Below are 22,526 nucleotides of genomic sequence, written 5' to 3' on the forward strand. Positions count from 1 at the left end.
GAATTGGCTTCCATATGTAACAGATGACAGATTTAATAAAGTGGAAATGGTTGGACACTTTGATGCATATAATGTTGTTGAGTACATTTCAGTGCGTGAAGAACTGCGTGACTTACTGTATGTTGCACTACTGTGATCCATTGAGATTGGCGAGATTTACACAACAGTAATTCTCCTTGGCTCAAGCCTCAATAAAATATATGTGATTGTGCAGATAGACTATAACACACTGTGACAAAGCGTACAGTGAGATATGACATAGAGAAGAGCTGGGGGGTAAAAAGCCAAAGATATGTGGCCAAAAAGCCACTCAGATCCTCAGTTATGACATTCTGACTTTATGATTAATCTCATCTGTCCATGTTAATACAAAAAAGTCCCTTTATCTTTGAAAATATTATAGTTTTTTCCTGTGGTCACTGTTTTCCAACATTCGGGGCTTTCCTGTAATAAGGCACAAATTTTTCCCAACTGGTTCAGAGGAATGAGCTGCCCTGGCCAGGCCATGGTTTTGATTTTAACTGCAGCGAGCACAAACACTATAAATTTACAGTCACAAGAGAGAGTTTTTTAATAGGCACTCAACTTTGCAAAGACAATAACTCTCTCAGTCTTACTTTCTCTCCCTAAAATGCTCCCACTGTTTGCTGAGGTAGCTGAGGCAGCTGGCAGTGCTCAGTACTCGGTCTGACAAGGTGCTTTGAAATACCAATCACCGAGTTTATACAACAGGGAGGACTCGTAAATGTGTCGAGCGGGGAAATATACAATGCCATACTTCAATTTTTTCTGGTAAAGAAGGAGAGTTATGGTCTCAGCAGTGTGTACATCATACAGGTGATATAATATACGCTCAGACTTGTTCTGAAACCCATTTATCATTACGACAGTAGAGGAAAGTGCTTTTTGTTCTGTTATCCTCATGACAATCCCCTGTAACCACTCGCCAACACCACCTACATGTATGCACAAACACATATACATGTACACGGATACATGAGACACTGCAAACTCACACAGTCTGGATGTGGCCATGCTGTGTGTAATTTACAGCACCATTTGGCAGGACATGAGGAGAAAAACAGCACTTTTACCCACAAATAACACTATAAATTGTAGTCTTTTTTATCTGATGTGTCAGGCCTCTCACTTCTAGCCAGTTGACTTTTTTTGATGGAGATGACAAGCAGTTTTCAGCTGTAGCTAGCTAGCTAATTAACATTAGTTCCGTGAGTTGATTTATAGCCTGACGCTTCTGCGGCTGACTCGTTTTAAAAAGATAACCCCATGAAAGAGTCTTAAATATGCACTTCAGGCATATACGATATAATACTAAAAGACTGAAGTTAAATCTACATGTCTTAGGTAAGACGTCATGTCTGGATGCTTCTTTAAGAAAAACCAGTGGGTGGATGGAAACTCAAGCGTTGTTGTTGAGCCTCAGTATTTCCTTTCTAGCTTATGGCGTTTACAATAATAACAATAGCAGATTTGTTGGTCAAAATTTTAAGCAACTTTTGGAAACAGTGGATTTTTGATTTCATATAGAGGTAATGGATGTATTAAGAGAGTAGAATGTGGTGCCAAGTTTTCCAAGTGGTCACGTGTGGTACTGCTTAAAAAAAAAAAAAAATCCCCTGCAGCCCAAAAAGCATTTTCCCCACAGAACGCTGAAGAGACGTCTATGAAACTGTTGACAGGATACCTAAAACTGCAAGTAAGGTCAATTATTACTCTTTGCTTTATGAATATTTAATCCATGAAGGTTTTATATTTGAAAAACTTTCCTCAAGCGTAGAAAAGCAATTTTAAAATTTGTGATCTCATCCCGATGCAAAGACTATGGGCCAAGTGAGAACTTGTGGGAACAGGAGCAGGAACTGGAGAGACACATCTTTGCAGAGGCGCATCTTCAGGGCCACACAACACGTAAGCAAACCCAGAAGCTAGAAACCTTTTTGGCTTATATGCCAGGTGAGCCTTGCCTCTCATTTCTAGGCAGCAAGTGTTGATGTTTTGACTTTAAAAACCCATGAATCTTAACCCTATCAGTCTTAAACATGCACTTAATTGCTGTGTACATGATAGAATCCTAAAAAACTGAAGCTAAGCTACATGTCCTAGGCAAGACGTCAATGGTCTGTTTGCTAACTATAGAAAAACAAACTTGGATAAGCAACTCATAGATTTGTACTTTAGTAAGTTATGTTTCCCTTTTACTAGAGAAGAAGGTTTTGAGAATGAGGACTATAGTTTTGTAAATGTTACACTATCTTGAGTAAGGTAAGTTTGGTTGGGGTTTATCCAAATCCAATGCAGAGGAGATGCTAACGTTCCCCTAAACTGTGATATAATAGCATCTCAGCTTCCACACAGTTGGGGAATACATGGCTTTTTTAACATGAACTGTAACCGCACAAAATAATTTTAAGTACTGTAACACTAGTTATGCTTCTTGGCCTTTGTAGCTAGCTTACTTACGACTAGTAAGCTAGTCATGCTAATGTTTGTAGCTTATACTTACATTTGTAGCTTATCCTGCACTCACACATTGTTGGGAAGAATAGAAAAACCTCCAGTTATTCACTTATTGTTCCAAGATGGTTACTGGTTGCTGTCACATAATTTAAATAGCCTAAATTAGCTTTACTTGCTGTGTTATGTATTCGGAGCGTCTGTTATGTATTTGGGGCAACTTAACAAGTGAAACCAGAGACAAACAAACTCTGTATAGTTCCTTTTAAATATGTTGATTTGATTGTTTTAGTGTTCAGAATTATTTAGATGTAACTGCCAGGTGTTATTCACCCACTAAATAACACCTTAAAGTGTAATATTTTTACCAGATGTGTCCCTAAGCATAAGTTATCAATGCCTCTGCCAATGAGCAGAGGAAGAAAATAACTGAGTCAACATCCCATGCGGATATGAGGAACAGAGAGCGAGTGGGAGTGAAACAGCAGGAACGTGAGCATTGGAAAAAGAGTAATCCATACTTCAAAGATATCAAGAGTAATCTGTATTTATGATTCTGTGGAAAATCATGACATTATCTCACCCTCTAAAGTTTGCTGTACATTTCAAGCTGGAGGGGAAACTGTCCTACTTCAGCAGAAATCTGAGGTCAGCGCAGAAAATATTTCACGGCTTGTCAGACCTCTCTGCACATGGTGAGTAATGTTCAACATGACACCGTAATGCTTGTTCAGGTGAAAAACGGTTCCCTCCGCAACTTTCTAGGGCAGCGGTAATAATATTCCATCCAGGGTGGGGGTGTGTGTGAAATATGGCGCTACTTCACATTCATGTATTCATCCTGGAGAGATAAATTAGACCCCAGACATTTCAATCTAACTTCCTAAATAGAGCACTTTGTCATCACAAACTAAAGGGGAGGTATGCTGGGTGATCAACAGAATAATTCATGACTCCTTTACATTTTGCACATTAGGAAGCGATGCACCGGGTGACACGGATACACGTGACAGTCAGAATTAACCGTAAAACATACTGTAAATAATCACAAGGCACAACAAGAAGACAAAATGTTAATATGAAATAATTCCTCTCCCTCTTACTGCAGCCGAGCAGTAACATGAACTCCATCTTTTATCTTGATCTCCGCAGTCAAATATCGTGCATAAAATAAATTAGATTGGTGCAGCTGGGTGAGGATCATTTGTTTGAAGTGACATGGCTGATGGGCGTTGATTTACTTACACAATAATGGCCTTTTAATTGAGCTCTTCCGTCCTTTGTAACATCAAAGCCTGACAAGTGGTTTGACAACAGCGCTTTTCTCTTCCGCCTCTGTGACTGACAGGCATAATATGGCCACCCCTCATCCCTCTCCGCTTCCTTCAACTGTCACACAAGCTTGAAACTGGACACCTTTTGCCTCAGGGACGTACTGCAAAGTATGTCCAACAGAATTTGAAATTAAAGTGGTTATCCCTTTAGAAAATGCAGACCTCCTGTGGGGCGGTTTGATTTTATTCGGCTCTACATCAGAGAAACTGTGCAACATGCATGCTCTGGAGTTGATTTATTTGCAAAGACAGAAATACAAATAAAGAAAGCAATCTCATTTACCACCTTCCAGTGTTGCCATAGTCTGTTAAACCACAAGTCAAGTGTTGTGACAGACTTTGTCTGCTTTGTTGGCATGTCTTGAGGGAGAGCAGAGGAGGCGTGCGGTGTGTGCTGAGCGATGACAGATGTGGGATGAACGCTGAAATGCATCTTCCGTTCTGTAATGGTGTGTTTTGGGTTGAAATGGTTGCTGCTGACCGGTGATTTTGTGGCTCCGCGCACGCACAACGCAGCCTATGTTTGGTGTAGCTAACATTTGGGTTTCTAAATGGTGCGTGGATTCATTCCTGACATTTAAGAATGAGGGTTGTGTGCAGGGTTAAATAAATAAAGTCGTCAAAGTGAGGAGAATGTCACTGCTTCCTCTTGCATTCTTTCTTTTTCTTTCCTGCTGTTGCTCTGTTTAAATAACCCACATGGTTTTCTATCAAAGTAACTTATTGAACAGGGTGAATCAATGCGTGACATGGATCCTGGTTCAGCGCTCTGTAACAGCTAACTGCTTCTTCTTTGATTTTATAGACAGGTTCAGGATTAATGGGGATCCAGTGGGAAAGCAATTGACTCCTGTGTTGCCCTCTTTCTCATTATTAATACACAGAATCTGTACGGAATACACAATGGATCTAAGAGGACACGTTTATCACTTTGATTTCATAGCATGTGTGACATTGAAGGCATTCCTTTATTCATATGGGACACTACAGTCTTGTGAAAAGATTAATACATACATTTTTGCAGGTGATGGGTAACAAAATAAAAAAAATACACAAAAGAGTACCTGTGCACTGCTAAATTATTCTCAAATCGTCTTTCATTTCTTATGGACATGACAATGTTTTTACCATGATGGGTCTTCAGGTAAAAAGTAGAAGTAAAAGCAATCATGTCCATGGGGAATTAAAGAAGATTTGGGAATAATTTTAGCAGTGTGTCATTCTTTGGTATATCATGTGCTGCACACAGATTCATGCAGTTTTAAGGGTTCTTCAGACTGAGCTTCTTCTCATTTTTTTTTAATGTTTGTCTGTCTCTTTCAGTAGCTTGTGAAAATGCTTTAATACACCTTGCCAGATCATAAAGGTGGTGTAGTTCCAGTTGTACTACTGAATTTTTAATTTCCACATTTCTTCTTTTGGGGGTTTGTTGTTGTCCTCCAAGATTTCTTAGACTACAGTCTTTATAAACTTATTATATGTATCACATGAAGAAATGCCACTTGTGATTTATCTCTTCCTCTATTCCTCTGTTCAGCAACACAAAGGTAATTAAAGGCTGACTTCCCTTAATGAGTGATGTTTCCTCAAATTTTAGTCAATGTCATGGGTATCTCAATGAGCACATAAGTAAGAGGAGCAATCCATAATCTTGCCTGCTATCATTGACCTTTGGCCTCAAAATCTTCTTGAATGTTCTCTTTGTGCTTTGAACTTAACCATCTCCAAAAATATAGACAGTCTTTGCAAAAATGATCTGGATTTCCTCAATCTTTACCAGGAAGAACATTTTATTTGATTAGTTTTATGTTCTCAGTAAAGATGAGTTGTCATATACACAAATCTGTCATCCAAACCCTTTCAAAAACTCTTAGAGTGATTCTCCCAGACCATGTGAGTGAGATGGACATCCGTTTTTAGATAAATCTGTGGCATAAGTCCTGACAAATGTGATAAGCCTGGCCTCTTTGCATCTGTTCAAGTGTTTCAAACAGATGGGAGATCAATGGTAAATGATTGCCTAGCTACTGTGTGGAGTGAAGGCTACAGGGAGCAATACAAAGGTTTGTTTAGTGTCTCCAGGGCTGTGCAGTCGCAATCAATTTCCCTGCACCAGTCAAGAAAAGGTGCAGCAGATTTCTCAAATACCCCGCAGAGTAAAAGTAAAACATACTTTTTGCACCATCGCAAAAGTAGTGGATGTCAATCAGTCTTAATGTAAAGGATACACTGTAGTACAGACAGAATTTTTGATGGTGGATCATAAATGGTTGTGTTTTAGATAGAAGAGGATCCAACTGACCAGTCGCTAAGCTCCGCCTCCCTTTGTTACTGTTGCTACACTCGTCAAGCCTCCCATTTTGGCACGCCACATATGCAGTTCATGATAACGATGGCAGATCTGTTGCTAAATTTCATAGTAATTGTTTGAAACAATGGATCCTTGATTTCAGATAGAGCTAGACAAACACAGGCCTCTCACTTCCAGCCAGCAACTGTCCAGTTTTGTGGATCTGAAATGACAACAGTTGCTAGTTTTTTTGCAGCTAATGGCTAGCTAGCTGCCTAATTAAAATTACTTGGTGGATAACTTTGTCCCTGGCTGACATGTTTTAAATGAGAAACTCATAAAAGTCAAGTATGCACTTGATGGTTGCATAAATGATATAACGCTAAAAGCCTGAGGCTAAAGCTAGGCAAGATGTCAGCATCTTGTTTGCTCACAAGACAGATTTATTTAGAGGAACAGATTTATGCTTTATTACTCTTAATTTCAAATAGTAGATTATGTTTCACTTTTATGGGTTTGGCAAACGTAGCAAGGAGTTTGGCTGAGGTTGCTGGAGTGTAAATGTCCCCAAATCCAACACAGAGCTCTACATACTAACGTTCTCCTGTAAAAACTGTAAAATAGTGGCATCTTGGCTCCCACACAGCAGGGCTTAACAAGACTTTTTCTAACATTAACCGTAACATGCATACGTACATTTGCAGTATGGGCACATTATTCAAAGATAGCTGTTGCTGGTCTTTGTAGTAACACAATTTAAGTAGTCTAAATGAGTTTTATATACAGTGTATATTTAGAAATAAGCTGAATTGATTGTATTTGTGTTAATATTAGATTTTATTTAGATCAGTATTACTGTACACAACCCAAGATGTATGTTTTTGGACAAAGTTTACATCATGTAATACTAAAATGTTGTTAAATCTTGTCCTGGAGGCCACACATGCCTTGCAGGAGAACCTTTATTCTCAGAATATTAGGAAGTTAGAAATTTTATTTCAATAGAAAACTGCATTAATGCAATGTATATATAGCCTTAAAAACTGAGTACACAGTAGCCAGCAGGCAGCTCTGAGCTTTTGGAATAAGATCCTCTACAAAAAGCCAAATCTAGAGGGGTGTGAAAAAAACATCTTTGATGTCAGATGAAATTTCACTGAACAGCAATGTACAATCTGATTGCAGGCTGGCGTCCTCTGGCAGCCTGATCTCTCTGGATCGTTCCACCCACAGGACATGCAAAATGCATCTGTGCTGCTGAGAAAGTGTGTGGTTTGTGTGTATGTGTGCGTTCTTGTCTGTGTGTGTACAAAAAAGCTGAAAAAACTTTACTTAAATATTTGAGGGAAAATTGATGGGACAGGTGGACAGACTTGACCGTTAAACAAATTTTAGGCATTTAGAAGATGGATGTATGAATGATGCTGTGAATGAGATAAGCAGATGTTTAACAGACTGTTATTAAATTACAATTTTTCATTTCATACTTATGTGAGAAAGTATGTGCCTTATATTTTTTTTTCCATGATCATTAGACGTCTCCTTGTGTTTCTCACCATCATGTGTAAGAACTCTGAGAATTTGTGATACAGAAACTGGAAAAGTGTTAATTCACACTAAAAATCACTGGGTGATTTTTAGTGCTATATTGACCCAGTTGGGGTCAATATAGCAGCAAAACAATACTGTGTTTTAGTGTTATTTTTAATTTTACTGTTGGGTTATTTACTCAAACTAAAGCTTGTTATAATCTACTCTACTCTTTTTAAACTTACATGTCACTGTTTGTTATTGATTGTTGATAACTTGAGTATCTTTTGAATATCATTTGCACATTGTTTTGTACTAGAAACAGTCAAATTGTGACAGTTTTAAGCTTGTTGTGTGTAACACTAGGTCCATAGTTTGCTACTGGGTAAAGTTAACCCAGTGTTGTATTTGTGCTATATTGAGCCAAACTGGGTAAAATTTTAACGCAGTAATTTTTAGTGTGTTATCATGCTAAAGTTGTGTGAATGAGGCTCTAGGAGCGATACATGGTATGCAACGAGTTTGGAGGGTGATATCTGTTTTTTTAGCCCTTCAAAAACCAAAATCATGAGAGTAATATTGTAAGGAATGGATTAAACAATGTTTGTCCTCTCTAACGTGAGCTGCAAACGTTAGCATGTCTGGCTAACTAGCTTACCATCTACAGTAGTAACCAGTAACAAGCAGTAACAAGTTCAAAATTCTTAAAATTACATCTACTCTGGCTTCCTCATTGAAAAATCCATAATCTATGAATATGCAAATATCTTTAGGGACAGTTTTAAAAAAAAAAAGCGTATCTACGATTGTCATGTTTACTGTTGCCATGACGATGAAGTTTGCCTAATTTTACGGAAATAGTAACTTTTATCCACATAACGTTTCAAATGATCATTTTAACCCAAACCATGATCTTTCCCTAACCCTAACCAAGTGGTTTTTGTGCGTAAACCTAACCAGACCATGTTCATCATTCTCCTTGTACAAATGCAGATGCGCTTCAAACTCGGCGAGCCAAGAATAATTTGAAGCGGATCCCGGTATGTTTGCCATTGCTAGCACGTGCAGAGTCAGGCACTACTCTGCTGAATAAAGTGCACATGTGCCAGAGTTTCGCAAATCTAGGGTTACCATCTAGACACGACCTGCTAGTAGGTGAACACCTTTAACTCAGATCTAAAGTGAGCACAGAGAAACTTTTCCCCTTCAGCAGATGATTGTGAAAACAGCCTTCTAGGCTCCATTTACTAATCTGACATGCCAGATGGTTTGTTACACAGAACCATCTGAGAAGTCGTCCTGGGAACCTGTTTGGAAAAGGGCAGGCACTTTCAAAAAATACTTGGCAGGTGATTGGATGAACCATCTGTCTATCACCGTCTTACCTTGTGAGACAGCTGGATTCGCAAGATCATGAAAGAATCCTCACAGGACACTGATTGATGTTGATCTGATTCTCATCTTTGCCCACATTGTGATTGGATCTCAATATGCAAATTAGCCAAGCGGAGCTGGCGGACTTATCAATAATCAGCTATGTCCCAGGTAAAGGAAACTGCTGCCACAAACGGACGTCATTCACTTTATTGGGAGGGAAGACTTCTTGCTACTGCGACTATCTGTAGCGTTTAATGGCCTTGCTTTAGCCCACAGGAAGAGGCAGCGCTAGGTGACATTTCAGCTTCTTGTGAATGTGGTCACGCTGCATTGCATTTACGTATGTGAGTCTTACCACCTACATATGTGGTCTGGCTGATCCGATCGCTTAATGCCTTCTGAGTGCATTTACGCCTGACAATAAGATGTGTTTTTCCTTCTTCAGATAATGTATCCAGGTACAGATTGTATGTTAATGCTAGGTGTAAAGGGGGTACTAGTGTCAAACACATATACAGTATAATTCTGCACAGTGAAGCTCAAACATCCAAGAACAATAAGCAAAACACATTTTAAAGCTTCACATTTAGTCTCATTTTAGAATCAAATTCCATAAAGTGCAGTTAGGACACAGCTGGTGTTTAAAATCCTATAGATGTCTCACTATTCGGTTCTGCAGGTTTACTAAATGCCACATCAAAGAGAAAAATAAATACACTTTCAGTCAGATTCTTCGCCTTTTAACACAGTACAAACACCACTTAAGATGCTGCCGTACTGGGAGTCTTTAAGACCAGTTCTAGTCTATCTCTCAGATTTGGTTCCATTGTTTAGCTCTGTGTGTGCCCCTTTGATTATGTTTTTAAGATAAGAGGACAAGAGGAAACCCGTCTTGAATTAAGCAACAACAGGAAATAGTAATCACTCACAGATACTGTGCCCCAGCCTGTTATTGACCAACTTCAAGGCAAGTCATGAAAAGTTTAAGAAAAGAGTCCTATTGTTTATTGTGGCAGTATTCTCAGTATTTGACCTCCGTCGGCTTCTCTTTTGCGCTCCCTCCTTTTGTCTCAGTCTTTCATCTCTCCTCACATAAACCTTTCTCCTGCTAATACTCCTCATCCGAAAAAAGGTCAACACTTGCACGCTGAGTCGCTTTGAGTTTTGAAACTAAGAACTCAGGAAGAAACAGTGTTTACAGTCAGTGTAAATGGGTTAATGCGGCTAAGCTAACCATCCTCCTGAGAAGAGTTTATGTGTTCAACACTTATCAACTTTGGTATAAAAGGACGAACATATGATTAGGAAAGCAACCTTAACAATCAAACACAAATATGTTTGATCATGATTGTAGCGTATTACACATCGTTTTATTTGGGTTACTGGATACAGAAAATAAATCATATAACTAGCATGGGCTCACTGTTTGAATCTGTGGTTTAGCAGAGATGAATGACCACTGATATCTGATAATCTGATACAAACAATAGTTGGACATGGTTTATTAATTCACTCCGGCGTTGCTATGCAAAAGGGACAAACAAGAGAATAACAAGATTTTGACCTGCACATAACACTACTAGAGATTAGTTTAAGGTATAAATTAGACTGTAACAGTAAATCAGTGATGAATCCAGAGTTTTATCATCCAACCATTTTTTTTAGGCGTTTTAGCTTCTTTCAGTTCATTCTTTTGGTTTGCTGGCCCGCATCAATACTATTTTTGTTCACTGTTTTCAGCAAATAAAGCTCTAATAAACCCAATACACTTACCCAGCACCAAAACCACAGACAGATAAAGTTCAAAGTGGAGCTTTTAGCTGCTAAAGTGACAGATTTTTACCTCAAGATTTGGTGGAGACCAAACTGGCGTTTAAAGGAGAGTGAATATTAGGCTTACATTCATTAGGTGTCCATAAACACAACTCCAAATGAATGTTAATGCTGCTTAATATCTGCTGGATGTGTAAAAAGACAACTGCTTAGGATTTCCCCAAGGACATTGGTTAGCAGAGGTGGTAAACAGTTGCCTCACTCATTAAATACGGCTCCTTTCCCCCCGAGGCTTAATATTATATTCCATAAAAATGTAATTCCTCTAATGCTAGTAGAGGTGCTCTTGATTTCAAGTGAGGTGGGATGCCTCGACTATAAAGTCCTGTGCTTGCAAAGACGTTTGCCATCTCAACTTTACAAGGTGATAATACGTTAGTGTCGTATTTACAGCTTGTTGCACTGCCCCCAAGTGGCCAAAACATAAATTATTTGCTGATTTAAAGATGTACAGTTACTGGAAATTGCCACTAAACCAGCATTGGTATATTGAATGACTGGTATGTTTAAGATGCTTTTATACTTTGCCCCCAATGACTGTACCAATGTTAGATAATTTCAGTTTTATTGACTTTATTCATTATGTTTTTATCTTGGGAGAATTTAATAAACCTTATCGGCGCCCTTTTTCTATTTGTGGCCGTATGTTCTAGGATGATACATTCTTAAACGTCTTGCCAGTCTGACTTTCTCCTCAGTTGGCTCCTTGGTGCCATTGAGACTATTGAACATTTTACACAAACACTAATGCTTTTAGATACACATCTACACTTCCATGTAAGAAAAGAAACCAATTTTACTTTACGCGTCTGCAAAAGAAGCATTTGTAAATGATTTGCAGAGGCAGATACATTTGTTTATTTATTTTGTTGTTTTTTTCAATGCTTATCTACTTTATAGATCTGTGTCTATACTGTAGCGGAGCAACACCTGATAAGGCAAACCGACGCTCCTGCTGTTTCTGTCTCCTCGACAGTGGTGCGGGCTGTGACCTTGTTTCCTGATGAGACGGTGCTCCCACTCCCTGCTTCTTATCACAAATGGGACATTGATGGATGGCTGTGAGTGGCTGTTCTGCTGCTCAGGGCATGAGGTCAAGGCGACAGTTACTTTAACCGAACATGTTTTTTTTTAAACAGTGACCTAATGCTGATTTTAGATAGTTAACAAGGCCAGTAACGATTGTGAAAAAGAGAATTTTCATAAAGAACTGCATGTAGGTTGTTGTTTTTGGAGTTGTGAAAAAAAGTGCTTTTACATAAGTATTAATTCATTACCCTTTCTTTATATTTGGTTTTTAACCATTGCTTTTGAAGATTAAGGAGGACCCTGCAAGATATGTACAAATATCCGTCAGCTAATTCACATTATGCAGCCTTTTGCCCACAGGTTATGAGGGATTAGGGATGATTTCGCACTCAATTGAGGCTGCAAAGGATTCAAAGAATCAAAGCTCCTCAGACTCAGACTATTTTGGGCTGCTCCTAATAGTCCTTGTCAGCTGTAATTTTTAAGTACTTTAACCAATTCATTGTATAATTAGGTTAACAAAATTAGCTCATTGCAAAGTCAGTCAGCAGGCGGTAATGCAATAAAGTTATTAACATTCCAGATTTATAGAACCATTAATGTAGAGGCGATCTGTCTTTATCACATTTAAGTTTTTCTGGTAAAAATGGCACAAGTGAATAAAAGAAAATAGACTCTAGTGTTATTAATATGTGACATCTATACTTCAAATATGCTCCGAGCAAAAGCCGGGAGACAAATGATCTGTCACTCCACATGTCAAAATTAAAAGACCACCTGAATGTTTTAAAGGTGCAGTGTGTAGAATTTAGTGGCGTCTAGCAGAACGGACTTGGCAGAAATGGAATATAATATTCATAAGTATGTTTTAATTTGTGTATAATCACCTGAAAATAAGAATTATTGTGTGTTTTTTTTCCTTAGAATGAGCCCTTTATATCTACATATGGAGCAGTTCCTCTTATATGGAGCCCGCCATGTTGCACCGCCATGTTTCTACAGTAGCCCAGAACGGACAAACCAAACACTGGCTCTAGAGAGGGCCTTTCACGTTTTTGGTGAGTGTCATGGCCACTGTAGGTTCTCATACATGCTTGGGAGGGGAGGTGTGAGTAATAATGAAAACACATTTTCAGAGTAGCATTCAGCATTTCTACAGCTCATGATAGTTGTACAGCTGTGTGTGAATAGCTGCCTGACATATTGCTATTTGACAAGTTGCCAAATTGTTATGATGGTGGTACTATTCAACATGACACGATGCGGGGAACCTTGCAAACACATGTGGGAACTTTAGAATGAAGTATTTAGGAAATGTGTGACCCATCTGGTTTGTGCATCTGTCAACTACTTTCATATCCTTTTCAGTTTGTTCTGAGACTTACACAGTGCAAAAGAACATACTGTACACTTCATGCATGTAATGTGCTAATGGAACAGTGAAAGAAGTAGGTTGCATAACATGTAACATATAATTGCAATAACTGTTCAAAATTCACCCAATGTTTTGCTGCTTCAACCATGACTCACCACTTACATATGTGTATTCATCAGAAAAATATGGTTAGATGAACTATCTGGTACCAAAATGTTGCTGGTTCTCATTTGGTGTTTAAAAGGTAAATTAATACTAAATACCTGCTGTGACATCAGTGATGAAGGAAAAATTTATAGAAACTTTATTAAAACAGACTTAAGAAATCCCCTTTTTTTAAATTAAAGGGCAGAAGGTTGATTTTGTTTGGTATTTTACTTTTGGTACACGTGTCAGTAATGATAGTTATCAATACCAAACTGAAAAGTACTGACACCTACATAGATATATATATAGAGAGAGAGATTCAAGAACATTCTTCTACACAGGATGTTGGTATTATTATCCACTCTAGCGATGTGGATCTAGTGTCTGTCGGTCGGTCGGTCCACCATTTTGGTTCAGACTGAAATATCTCAACAACTATTAGTTGTATTGTCCTGAAATTGTGTACCTATATTCATGGTATCCAGGGGATAAGGCCTATTGACAGCAGTGCTCCCCTGACTTCTTCTCTTGCTCCACCATGAGGTTCATATTTTTCATTTTCAGTGAAATGTCTCAGCAACTATTGCATGCATTGCCATAGATGTTCATGTTCACCCCATTTCAATGACTTTTGAGATCAACCGGCTTTTCATCAAACGCTCTCATCAGGTAAACATTTCAATTTGTCCAATACTTTGGTTAATGACCAAATACCTGCAGAATAAATTACCTTCCCACGAGCCTTGGCGGTAGCACTTTACTTTAAGAACATCTATTTAGCATTTATAAGTAGTATATAAACATTTCGTAAATGTTCATAACACACTATAATGTAGTTGTAAGCAGATATGAGGATTTAAAGCATTTAGTCCTAATGGACAGTATTTGTCAACAATTATCCAATGAAGACATATTTTATATTATTACAACTGTGTTTTACTATGTTGCCATACATTATCTTTATACACTATCATCCACTTATGGGTGCCCACTAACAACAACATTAAAGTGTGTTATAAACCATTTATTGGCTGTTTACATACTGCTCATAAATGCTAAATAGGAGTACTGCCCCAGTTATACTATGTGTTTAGAGCTGATTAGCAATGGTAAGCAAGCTAACACGCTAAACTAAGATGGTGAACATGGGAAACATTACACCTGCTAAACATCAGCATGTTAACATTGTCATTGTGAGTATGTTGATGTTGGCATTTAGTTCAAAGCACATCTGTCCCTCAGTGCAGCCTCACAGAGCTGCTAGCATAGCTGTACTCCTAATCTTGGTATATACAAAGTCTCAAGCACTACTCCAAAATATTCCACGAGTGTTGGAATCTACTAACTTAAACAGCCAAAGATGGAAGAGGACATGCCTGAAGATGCATGAACCCATCATCAAGATCAAACCATATCTAACCAAAACAACACAAGCTACTAATTAGATAAATACAGTTGCAATCATCAGTATATAAACTGCCTGAACTTGCTAAAATTGTGTATACATGGAAACAGCTGCATAGCAAGAAGTTTTAACTCCTCCAGAACTACACCCCAAGCCATAACAGAGCCACCATGACCCTTTGCTGTGAAAAACAAGCAGCTGGACTAGTGGAGTGTTTGCCCTGCATGTACTCATCTGCTTGTTGACAGCAAAGTGAAGGGTGACTCATGTGACCATTTTTCCGCCGCTCACTAGACCACTGACTTTGCTCTATGCACCATTACACTCACAAAAGAGCATTTTTAGTTTTAATAAGGAGTTTATGCACCGCATGCCTTAGTTTCATGAGCTCAAAATTACCCAATTCCCCATCTGAAGTTTTTTTTTTTTTTTTTTTAACAAGGTTAGTTTTCCACATATTCATGATTGTGTGGTTTCATTTCAATTAACCTTTAGGTTTAAATAGGCACATAATGCATGGTCATATGTCAAATATTTAATGTTCAACATCTTAAAACTGCACTCTGAGATTTAACCTTTCGATTCAACGCTCATGATTTAACCATCTGGACAGTAAAACTTTGGCTTACAGATAAATTTAACCAGAATTTTAAGGCATATAATTTTCCAGTTTGTGAAAATCATTCAACCTGATGAATTTCCCACTAAAATAAATGCATTATTTGTTGGAATTCTTTTGCCGGTTGTGTAAACTTAAATTAAACTTAACATATTGGAACGTTACGTAATTGTATAAAGATAAATGAGCAGGTTTGTTTCTGTGAAGAAACCTGGAACAATCATTCATGATGTAAATAATGGCCAAAACACCCAACGACCACAGTGTTATTGGTTGACCTTTTCTCATGCCATACAGATGTGAAAGACTTGGAAAATATAAGGTTGATGTAATCAGGGTAAATATCCTAAATGCTTACTGCCAATTTTTCGAGGTTGTTTATAACAGTATTTAATTTCTGTTGATATGAGCATAAATTAGTGATCCTATAAAGCCCATTTCTGCCAATTTAAAAAGAAGAGACTGTTTTACATTTTGAAGTGTTTTTCCACGTATGACTTAGTATCTTATGAGATTGTGTATGTAATTTTGTACTTTTCATAATTATGAGATAGTATAATTTAGATATTTTATCATAATTATAAGCTTTTTCATAATAATAAGTGTAATTATGAGATTGTATATTGTAAATATTTGAAAGTTTCTCATAATGAAAAGGCAAGGCGAGTTCATTTGTATAGCACATTTCAACAACAAGGCAATTCAAAGTGCTTTACATGGAACATGAAAGGCATCAAGGCAGAATGTAAAAACAATGCAGGGCAACATAAAAAGACATTTAAATAGAATAAAAAAAGTGTTAAATTGGAAATAAAAATGAGCTAAAATAGAATAAGACAGATAAAACAGGAGAGTACAAGTTACAGTGTAAGATATTAATCAAAAGCCTCAAATTTGATTTTTAAAAAAGGCAGCAGCAAACAGAAAAGTCTTCAGCCTTGATTTAAAAGAACTGAGAGTTGGATCAGACCTGCAGTTTTCTGGGAAATTGTTCCAGATATGTGGAGCATAAAAACTGAACGCTGCTTCTCCATGTTTAGTTTTGATGTCGGGGACAGAAAGCAGACCTGTCCCAGACGACCTGAGAGGTCTAGATGATTCATAACGTAGCAAAAGATCAGAAATGTAATGTATTTTCAGTGCTTTATAAACCAAGAGCAGTATTTTAAGGTCAATTATTTGACAGACAGGAAGCCAGTGTAAGGATGTGAGAACTGGAATGATATGATCCACTCTCTGAATCAGCTGCAGCTGTCTGATCGATTTTTTAGGGAGATCTGTAAAGACACCGTTACAGTAGTCGAGTCTACTGAAGATAAACGCATGGACAAGTTTTACCAAATCCTGCTGAGATATAATTCCTTTAATCCTTGATATATTCTTCAGGTGATAGTTGGCTGACTTTGTACTTGTCTTAAAGTGGCTGTTAGTATTCAGGTCTGAGACCGTGACTTAACCAAGATTTCTGGCTTGCTTTGTGGTTTTTAACATTATCGATCGAAGCTGAGCGCTGAATTTTAATCGTTCTTCCTCGTCTCCAAAAACAATTACTTCAGTTTTATCTTTGTTTAACTGAGGAAAATTTGGACACATCCAGTCGTTGATTTGTTCGGTGCGCTTACTCATTGCTTGTGTTGGACCGTAGCTAACTGGCGATATGGTTTATGTAAATTTGTGTGTCGTCTGCATAATTATGGTAACATATTTTGAGTATACTATCTCATAATTATACTATAACATGACATTGTGTAATTATGAGGTAGTATATATAATTGTATATTTTGCATAATAATGAGAAGTATACACTCATAATACATTTTCTAATAATTACGATATACAATCTCAGAATGATACAATCTCATAAGATAGTATTATTATGAGAAACTACTCTCTGTAATGAAGTAAGTCATAATTATGAGATAATATTTTAGAATTGTGAGGGGGAAAATATAAAATATAACAATAATAATAAAATATAAAATTTAAAAAAATAAGCTGATGGATTTTTTTTTTTTCAGGTGGCGTTAATGGACTTCCATACTTAGTGATCCAGTTATTGCAGTAAAATCATAACTCAGAGGCATAAATGAGATAACCTACCATATGTCGTCTGGTTATCAGTATGTTTTTATGCCAGCAGACCATGAGGACACTTTATCCAGTGACATATAAAAGGGATGTTTTTAACTGAAGCATCAACATTAAAGCTCAAATGTTGAGGCTCTGCTAAAGTGCACATATAGTACATCACATAAGGACAATGAGAAAAATGTACTTCTCTTATAAACATGTTTTCTCAAAAGGCTTCAGTGGCAGAAAGTAGTAAGTTAAGTATTATGTCCTGGTAAGTCAAAGGAGTGGAGAGTTGGAGGAGGACGTAGCTGCGCCTTTTACGCACGTCGTCCCGCCCTCCTCATTACCGATGCGGCCACCCAGCGGCCGGCGGCTGCTTCACTTTGAAGTCTGCCTGTTGTGATCAGAGAGCTGCTGAAGTCCGGACGGAAGACACGCAGAGGGAGATCTCCTCTGAACGCTTGGACTCTATAAAGTGCACTCTTCTCTTTTATCGCCTTTTACAGAAGAGCCACTGTTCCCAGTTTTACCTTCTGCGATTAAACACGGTGGACTCTTATATTTTGGACACATTTTGAAAAAATATTTATTGGAGTAGGAGCCGCAGGAGATGAAGATGCTTTTAACTGGCTTCTCCGTCCTTCGGGACATGTAAGGACGTCCTGCTCTGTGTTTTTTTTTTTTCGGGGGGGAGTCATAACCGGTGTGTCTGCATGGATTACAACAGTTAAAACATTAAATGCGTCACCTTTAAACTCCATTTTTTTTGGACGAAAAGTAACGCACATCCAAAAGCGCTGCGCCCACTCTCCAATGAAATATCTCCCCACGGAGTCAGCCGCGGATCGGATCGAGCTCAGTGAGACCAGTGCCAGTAAAAAAACTCGTCCCGGTGCTGTGGTCTCTTTGTTGACCCCTCTGGACCCAATTCGGCAGGCGAAGCGGCTTCCACTCCGAGTTATCAAGATGTTGACTGCGCACACTGGACACTTGCTACACCCGGAGTATTTACAGCCTTTGACGTCCGTACCAGTGAGCATCGAGGTATTTTACACCATATTGTATTAATATAATTTACACAACACTAGCTGCAGTGGGGTGAAAATGTTAAAGATAGCTTTTAATGTGCTGCTCTGTAATTAGTTATGACAGAAAACAACCAGTTCAAATGACTCAGTTGTGGAGAGATACGCATGATAAATATTCCCATCGTATATCTTTGACCTCACATTTAACTTTGACCGTAAGAACCAAGTGATGAAATATGTTCCCTGAAACAACAAACAAAAGCATGAATCATGATAACCCAGTCAAGTAATGACAACTCAGTTATATGTTTGAACTGGAGCTGAAACGATTAGTCTGTTAATCTATTACTCATCGACAGAAAATCCATTTAAAAATCCAAACATTTACTGCCGTGAGCTGCTTAAATGTGAGAATTTACTGCTGGTCTTTGCCAAATATGACAAACTTAACTACATATTTTTGAGGTTAAACACTGTTGGTGACAAAACAAATCATTTGAAGACATCCCCTAAGTTCTAGGGAAAGTGAATTGAATTTTTCACCATTTTTTAGATTTATAAAGAAAAGGAAAATTATCCTCAAATTAGTTTATAGTGAAAATAATTGTTAGTGGCAGCTCTAGTTTGAGTAACATTAATACAGACAGTTTACAGACAGGCTGATGGCCACAGAGGACTTGTTTTTGTCAGGGACCTTCATCATTTTTCTGCTTGAAAGCTAAACTGTCTCTTGGCACGATACAGATCTAATCACAATCTATATTTTTTTTGTAGCTGGATGCCAAGAAGAGTCCGCTGGCCTTGCTGGCGCAGACCTGCTCTCAGATTGGTAAACCAGACCCTCCGTCCTCCTCCAAGCTGAGCTCCTCCTGCAGCCAGGGGGACAAGGAGTCCAGCAGTCGGTCATCCGTCTCCAGCTTGAAGCTCGGGGAGCACCGCCCCTCCCTGGAGGACAAATCTAGCTTCAAACCTTACAACAAAGGCAGCGGAGACTGTCGCAGAGACGGAGTCACCAGCAGCAGCTCCAACGGCAGCAGTGATAAAGTCGGGTTCAGGGTGCCCAGCAATAATATTACCACTAATGGAAATTCAACCAATGGCCAGCAGTCTTATCCGCCCCACGCTGCCTCACCCATCTCCAGAGCTAGCAGCAGCACCCCACCAGGACACACACAGCAGCAGCAGCAGCAGCAGCAGCAGCAGCAGCAGCAGCCTCACAAACAGAGCCAGTCCTCCCCTGGTGGACAGCCCACGTCACACTCCCAGACCCCGAACGGAGAGAGCGTGCACGAGCAGGGCAGTCCCACCAGCACGAGCAGCAGCAATAACAGCCATTCCAAAAAAGACACTGAAGTGAGCAAGGTGAACTCGGACAGCCCTCGCCTCGCAAACTCCAGCCACGTTCGAGCCAGCACAAACTGCAGTAACGGCAGCTCTGACGGTGGCTCCAACCACGAGGCAGGTAAAGCAGAGTCTGCCCAGCCGAGCCTCGGCCCTGGACATATAACACCCCTCTCTCCTTATAAGACAAGCCAACCGCTCTTCCCCCTGCCCTCCTCTAATATGGGCTACCACGGGTCTGTAGTGGGGGCCTACGCGGGCTACCCGTCTCAGTTTGTTCCTGGGCTGGACCCGACCAAGTCGAGCCTCAGCGTGGGAAGCATGGGAGTTCCAGGAAAGCACCCGAGCTCCAGCCCTCTCACGGGTGCCTCCCCTCCTTCCTTCATGCAGGGTTTATGCAGGGACCCCTACTGTCTCAGCTATCCGAGTGTATCCCACCTCGGCGGGAGCAACTGCAACTCCTGCATCCACGACCCTTCCTCCAACCTCAAATCAAGCTTCCCGTTGGTGTACCCCTCCCACCCGCTCCACTCCCTCCACCCCAGCTCTCTGTCATCCAGCGTGTCCTCCTCCCTGTCCCATCCCCTCTACTCGTACGGCTTCATGCTCCCGAGCGACCCCCTGCCTCACGCGTGCAACTGGGTCTCGGCCGGGGGGCCTTGCGACAAACGCTTCGCCACTTCAGATGAGCTCCTGGCTCACCTGCGCACGCATACGGCCCTGCCTGTAGGAATGGACAGTAAGCTGCTCTCTGTTTCCTCCTCTGGACCTGCCTCCTGTCACCTTCACCTCCCTCACCAGAGCAGCCCAGGCTCCATGCCCAGCTCGCTCTCCCTCAGAGCTCCCCACAGCCTGGGTTTAGCTCGCTATCACCCCTACAGTAAGGTCCATCTGCCCCCTGGACCCTCCTCCATCTCCCTGCACTCTCTGCCCACCACAGGCCCATACTACCCTCATTACGCTCTCTACAGTCAAAGACTTGGATCTGCATCTGCTCTGGGCTACCAGTGATACATCATCTACTTAGATGTTTAAAGGAATAGTTTGACATTTTGGGAAATATGCTTTTTTTTTTTTTGGGTGGAGAGTCAGATGAGAAGATTTAAACCACTCTCATTTAAATCTGTTATATATAAGGATCAAGCAAGAAGCTGGTTAGCTTAGCTTAGCATGAAGACTTGAATCAGAGGGGAACAGCTAGCCTGGTTCTATGAAGGTAGCAAAATTTGCCTACAAGCATCTGTAAAGCTTGCAAATTAACACATCTTGTTGGTTTAATCCACGCAAAAAAAAAGCGTAAAAATGACAATAAGCCATTTTGTGGGGGACTAGTTGCTAGGCAACCTGTGGCAACTGCCAGCCAAGATATAATGCAGCACATTACCCCTCAGAAAACGGTGGATAAGCCTATTGTCGTTGTGTTTGTTCGGATTGAACAAATGAAAGAGGAGCAGGTAGGCCAATTCTGTTACCACTGGGCAGAGCAAGGCTAGCTGTTTCCCTCTGTTTCAATTCTTTATGCTAAGCTAAGCTAACCATCCTCTGGCTGTAGACGTATAACAGACATGAGATAGGTATTAATCTTCTCATCTCATTTTCAGCTAGAAAGTGACAAAGTATATTCCCCAAAATGTCAAACTACACCTTTAAGTTAGTACTTAATTACAGCAAGTTGCTGCTTTTTCTGACTTAAGACTGGATTCAAGTGGAACTAGGATGGTAGCGCGAGTCCTGGATTTTGCCTTGAAAGCGTCTTCACACTTGCTTTAACACGATTATAAACGAGATTCGGTGTTCCTCTTCAGACTGAGGACCACCGCTAGAGATCAGAGGACACACGTGTGGCTCTTGCATGTCTGCACACAGCTCGGATACTTCCGCAACAGACGCCCTCAGATGACTTTTTTTGTCACCCCATGGGTTCGGCAAATCGACGGTCGGGAACGCAGTGTAACAGCAGCTCTCGGTCGTTCACAGGGTTCTCGCTGCGAATGACGATGATGATGATGATTTAGTGCAGGAAAACGTAGTGTGGCAGGGAAGGCAATAAGCTGAAGTCGTGGGTTGATGTAAGTCTGGCCACTGTCGCTTTCTCCCCGCAAGAGATGCATGTAAGCTCGACACAGCATACACACTTACAGTTTATACAGCCCCATGGTTTGTGATGATTTGTTTTGGTTCTTTATGCTTTGTTTATTCCTACTGAGAAGATGTATTTATTTTATACTGGGAATCTGGCTTTCATGTTTACCATATAAATCTATTCTCATTTTACAGTCCTCTGAGCAGACATGTGGAAAGCCAGATGACAGATGTTGAATATGTTGAATGTTGAAATCACATCTCTCTCTCTCTCTCTCTCTCTCTCTCTTTCTTCCTCTCTCTCTCTCTGAACTCCTCAGCGTTTTGATCTCTTTTTTTTTTTTTTAAATTTCACAGCAAATCAATAAAAATGAGATGTGATATTTTTTGTAAAATTGGAACACCATGTTCCAGTGAAAGGGGAGGTCATATTTTGTTAAATAAATCAAAGTGAAGATGTATATTCTGTTCTGTCTTCATTTGTCGGTTGTTGTTTTTTTTTTACACCAGAAAAGCAGCTTGAATGTAAATATATATATCTGTTGCAGCTGTTCAGGTAGACAAAGAGCTCACACTGAAGAAAGGTCA

The 22,526-nt window shown here is 39.7% G+C and overlaps 1 protein-coding gene across 6 annotated transcripts; it reads left to right on the forward strand.

Annotated features, from left to right (window-relative positions):
- The first annotated feature begins 1,630 nt into the window (after nucleotides 1–1,630).
- LOC122968759 (zinc finger protein 703-like) lies at nucleotides 1,631–22,399 on the forward strand. 6 transcript variants are annotated; one of them, XM_044334216.1, is made up of 4 exons: nucleotides 1,631–1,722; nucleotides 1,840–1,974; nucleotides 3,068–3,170; nucleotides 19,290–22,399. In XM_044334216.1, exons 3-4 carry the CDS (start codon nucleotides 3,168–3,170, stop codon nucleotides 20,865–20,867), a joined length of 1,581 nt encoding a protein of 526 aa, XP_044190151.1. In that variant the 5' UTR covers nucleotides 1,631–1,722; nucleotides 1,840–1,974; nucleotides 3,068–3,167; the 3' UTR covers nucleotides 20,868–22,399. The 6 variants fall into 6 exon arrangements, with proteins under 6 accessions (XP_044190151.1, XP_044190153.1, XP_044190152.1 ...); XM_044334218.1 differs by having other exon boundaries at nucleotides 1,840–1,929; XM_044334217.1 differs by having other exon boundaries at nucleotides 1,637–1,717.
- The last annotated feature ends 127 nt before the right edge of the window (nucleotides 22,400–22,526 follow it).

The sequence above is a fragment of the Thunnus albacares genome, chromosome 18 (assembly GCF_914725855.1).
Source record: "Thunnus albacares chromosome 18, fThuAlb1.1, whole genome shotgun sequence".
NCBI lineage: Eukaryota > Metazoa > Chordata > Actinopteri > Scombriformes > Scombridae > Thunnus > Thunnus albacares.

What these genes read in the sequence shown, in the direction of transcription:
- LOC122968759 (XM_044334214.1), top strand. Translation starts at nt 18,301, where the DNA reads ATGAAATATCTCCCCACGGAGTCAGCCGCGGATCGGATCGAGCTCAGT. An exon ending in CCGTACCAGTGAGCATCGAG is followed by an intron (nt 18,532 to 19,289) that starts GTATTTTACACC and finishes TTTTTTTTGTAG; the next exon opens with CTGGATGCCAAGAAGAGTCC.